The 4,067-nt window shown below is 34.2% G+C and overlaps 1 protein-coding gene across 1 annotated transcript in view; it reads left to right on the top strand.

Moving 5' to 3' along the window:
* The window catches only part of LOC107614539 (5-methylthioadenosine/S-adenosylhomocysteine deaminase), a 4,802-nt gene extending 1,101 nt beyond the window's left edge, over nt 1–3,701 (top strand). Inside the window, exons 2-10 of the mRNA XM_016316731.2 lie at nt 290–462; nt 588–746; nt 952–1,101; nt 1,395–1,538; nt 2,099–2,255; nt 2,370–2,542; nt 2,938–2,993; nt 3,224–3,326; nt 3,445–3,701. Of these exons, the coding sequence (XP_016172217.1) occupies nt 290–462; nt 588–746; nt 952–1,101; nt 1,395–1,538; nt 2,099–2,255; nt 2,370–2,542; nt 2,938–2,993; nt 3,224–3,326; nt 3,445–3,534 (1,205 nt within the window). The 3' untranslated portion in view covers nt 3,535–3,701. The remainder of the gene's footprint in view (nt 1–289; nt 463–587; nt 747–951; nt 1,102–1,394; nt 1,539–2,098; nt 2,256–2,369; nt 2,543–2,937; nt 2,994–3,223; nt 3,327–3,444) is intronic.

Genomic DNA, 4,067 nt, shown 5'->3' on the forward strand with positions numbered 1-4,067 from the left:
AATTTTTGGCTATTAATACTTAAACTATTGGACTAATTTTATTAAACTTAATTATCAAAATGACATAATTATATAAAATTATCAAAAAAATACTTTTACTTTTTTAAAAATTACTTTTATTTTTTTTAGTTATTTTAAAATCAGATTATTTTTGCTTTTTTAAAAATATTTTAAAATAATTACTTAAATTTATTTTTAAAAGTTGATTCAAACAAGCGTCATGTGTTGATTTTTTGTAATGTATGATTGGATGTGTCGGTAATGCATGAAAAAAGTTAAATTGATATAGGATTGATCAACACCCACGTTCATACTTCCCAGCAACTGGGAAGAGGCATAGCTGATGACGTGGACTTAATGACTTGGTTGCATGACCGCATTTGGCCTTATGAATCCAACATGACTGAACATGACTCTTACATTTCCACCTTGCTTTGTGGGATCGAACTCATTCACTCCGGCGTAAGTGAATTTAGATGCACTTGGAATCACTTGTAAAAGTACTTTCTCTTTTTGTTTCTTGTAGTGAAAGCTATCTGGATTTTTGTTTAAAAGTGCTTTTCTTTTTTCTTTTATGAAAACCTCAGGTTACTTGTTTTGCTGAAGCTGGTGGCCAACATGTTTCTGGAATGGCCAGAGCAATCAGCTTGCTTGGTATGCGTGCTTGTCTTGCCGAGTCAATCATGGACTCTGGCAATGGCTTGCCTTCCTCTTGGGCTGCTCGGACTACTCATGATTGCCTTCAGGTCTCCCTTAATTGATTCTTTTTCTGGTTAAAAATTCTTACTCGCTCTATGCAGAAATAACTCTCATCTAGACATAATTTGTGTATGTAAACATCCAAAACTAAAAAATGATCTTACTTCTGGACAGATGATGTACTATTTTAGTTCCTTTTGTTAACTTTTCTTTGTGTTCTGAAATGGTATTTGGTTCAATTCTCCATTGCAGTCTCAAAAGGACAATTACAACAAGTACCACAATACAGCAGATGGGCGCATCCGAGTCTGGTTCGGAATTAGGCAAATCATGAACAGCTCCCAACAGTTACTTCTCGAGACAAGAGATGCCGCAGCACAACTGAGAACAGGAATACATATGGTGCTTATCTCTTGCATTTCTCCCTTTCCTCCATCTCTCTACGTCTTTGTATCATGCAATGGCTGCACCAAAATATTCTTAAACCAGATGACTTTGGAATGTTAACTTGAATGACTTCATCTTAAAGTATATTTATATATACTTGTTACATACTTTTTGACCTTGATGCCTTTTATATATTTTCCAATTCTAAAATATGACTCCCTTATTTTTTATACGTTTACTATGTTGTATCTTAATGAAACGTGTATATTGATATATGAATCACACTTGGTTCAATTGGCAATTGTTAGCATGTTGCAGAGATACCGTATGAGAACCAGCTAGTGATGGATGTTCACAAAGTAAATCATGGAACTGTTACTTACTTGGAAAAGATCGACTTTCTTCAAAAGAATCTGTTAGCAGCTCACTCGGTTTGGGTTGATGATAATGAGGTAAAAAAAATTTTCAATCTCTAAAATGTATTCAGCTACATCGAATTTTGAATTTACAGAAATTCCAAAGTGACAAATATTTTGGAATATATAGAGTATGATTTTTATTCACATTATGCTTCGCTTCTTTTCTGAGTTCTAGTGCATTGCTATGGAATAGAAAACGAGGAGTGCTAGGAGGTCAGCACTTTTGTTAAATTCTGTCCAGCACTTAACCATCAAAAGAAAATTGAATGATTCTACACCATTAGATGCAATCTCACACCATTAAAAACATCATTGATGGCTAATTGATGGCTAAAAACCACAAAATCTGCTGGCCCCTAGACTTTCTCATAGAAAACTCTAGAGGTGCAGGGGCAAGGAGTGAGAACTACTTCCTATATGCGTTGGTGAATTTTCAAAGTTTTACCAACATAAATAAAATAGGCCTAAAAAAAAGGCAGAAACTAACTTATAAAGTGCAAAATAAAAAGTACTTTGAAGTTTGTAATTCTTTATTCGAAATATAAATCAATTATGAGTTATTGTCAGTAATTATTATTGCATTACATTTTCAGATATCTCTTTTTTCAAGAGCAGGGGTTAAAGTGTCTCATTGTCCTGCTTCTGCAATGCGCATGCTTGGATTTGCACCTGTAAGGGAGATGCTTGGTGCTGGCATTTGTGTCTCTTTAGGGACTGATGGAGCTCCATCAAATAACCGCATGAGCATTGGTCCTTCTTTACTAAACCTTAAATCCTTTATGTTTCTTATGATTTGAAGAATTTTTCATTTCAATATACTATGTTCTCACAGTGGAAATTTTCATGCATAAATTATATTTTCAGTTGATGAAATGTACCTGGCTTCTCTTATTAACAAAGGGCGGGAAGTTTATACTAATGGGAATACAGATCCAACAGCATTGCCTGCTGAAACTATTCTTAGGATGGCAACGGCCAACGGCGCAAAGTCGGTCTTATGGGATGATGAAATAGGCTCTCTTGCGGTTGGAAAGAAGGTTGGTACCGGTTTAGATTATTTGTGTTTCTTCTTGTAATTATTTTTAGTTTTCTTTTATGAATATTTATTCATCTAGGAACTAGGATTGAGTACAAGAATAGACAGAGTATCTCATTCTGTGCCAAATCAGGCTTTATAGTTTATATGCATGGTGTACAAACTAAAAAGCAGGATAGATCATCATATTGTATTGTACTGTGCAGAAAGTACAATTGAATAATGAAAGGCTTAATAATTGTTGATAATTAAGATATTTCATTTTCTAAGCTCGAAAAATATATTTATTGTCTGTCTATGCAGGAAGAACTCTGTTAATAACAGTATATTGCATATAGAACATTGTTTTTCATACTGCTATTAACACAAGCTGCTTGCTATTTGGCACTTTGGCAGGCTGACATTGTTGTTGTCAATCCTTGGTCTTGGCCTATGGTTCCTGTTCATGACTGGTACGAATAAGCGGTTACTTGATTGGTAAACATAAAGATGCATTAGAAAAGAAACGCAACTAAAGAGAAGGAACTTTCAATTTCATTCAACACAATTACAATACAATGCTAAACATTAACATTACTATATTTATATTATTCTTAATAACAACTAACTAGGCTCATATTATAATCTCCCATCATGCCATCCCAAATTTTCTTTTAACTTGAGGTTCAAGAAATATATGCAGGGTTTCCAACATAGTGTATTGCATGCGGACAGAAAACGTGGTTTCTGTCATGTGCAATGGATTATGGATAATGAAGGACAAGAAGATTATGAATGTCGACGAGGTATGTCCGCTGAAGCATCTTCCTTTGCACTCTCATTTTCAGGAAGGAAACATTCATTCCTCAACGTGATGTTAAGTTTTTATAAGCAAAGCAATTTGACTTTTGTTGCACATGACAGGAAGAGGTAATTTTGAATGCAAAAGAGGCTTCTGCTGAACTTGTGAAGAGGGCAGGCATCACATTACCAACAAGAATGAATGTCATCTGAGCTTCGTTAAAAAAATTGTCGTTTGCCAATAAATTATTATATGTACAAGATAGAATGAAATCGACTAATTTAAATTGGTTACTTTATATTGTTATAGTTGGTTATGTAGTTAATTGTGCAAGAATGAATTTGGTAGCAGTGTCTTTAAGGATTTCAGTTTACCGTGGGTATTGAAAACAATTTAAACGGTGGATATCCTAGTCGGTCTATTAAAAACTTGTCATGATCTGCATATGAAAATAATAATAATAAAAAAAGAATTATGTACGTACGTGTTGAATAATTGAAGAGCACTAAATATAAATATATAATGGCTTCATTCAACACGTATCCCAAATCCCAAATAAAGAAGAAACTCTGTATGAAAGGAATCCATGCCGATATCCGAAATCTTGTAGAAGATAAGATTTAGTTGTCTTTCAACTTCGGCAGTCAACGCTGTGTGAAATGATAATTGACTCTTCTAACATCATTTCAGAGACTCAGACGTGTCAACGCCTCCAACCTTTCTCTCAGGGTCCTTCTTCTTCCGT

Source organism: Arachis ipaensis, chromosome B08, assembly GCF_000816755.2.
Source record: "Arachis ipaensis cultivar K30076 chromosome B08, Araip1.1, whole genome shotgun sequence".
In the NCBI taxonomy this organism is placed as follows: domain Eukaryota; kingdom Viridiplantae; phylum Streptophyta; class Magnoliopsida; order Fabales; family Fabaceae; genus Arachis; species Arachis ipaensis.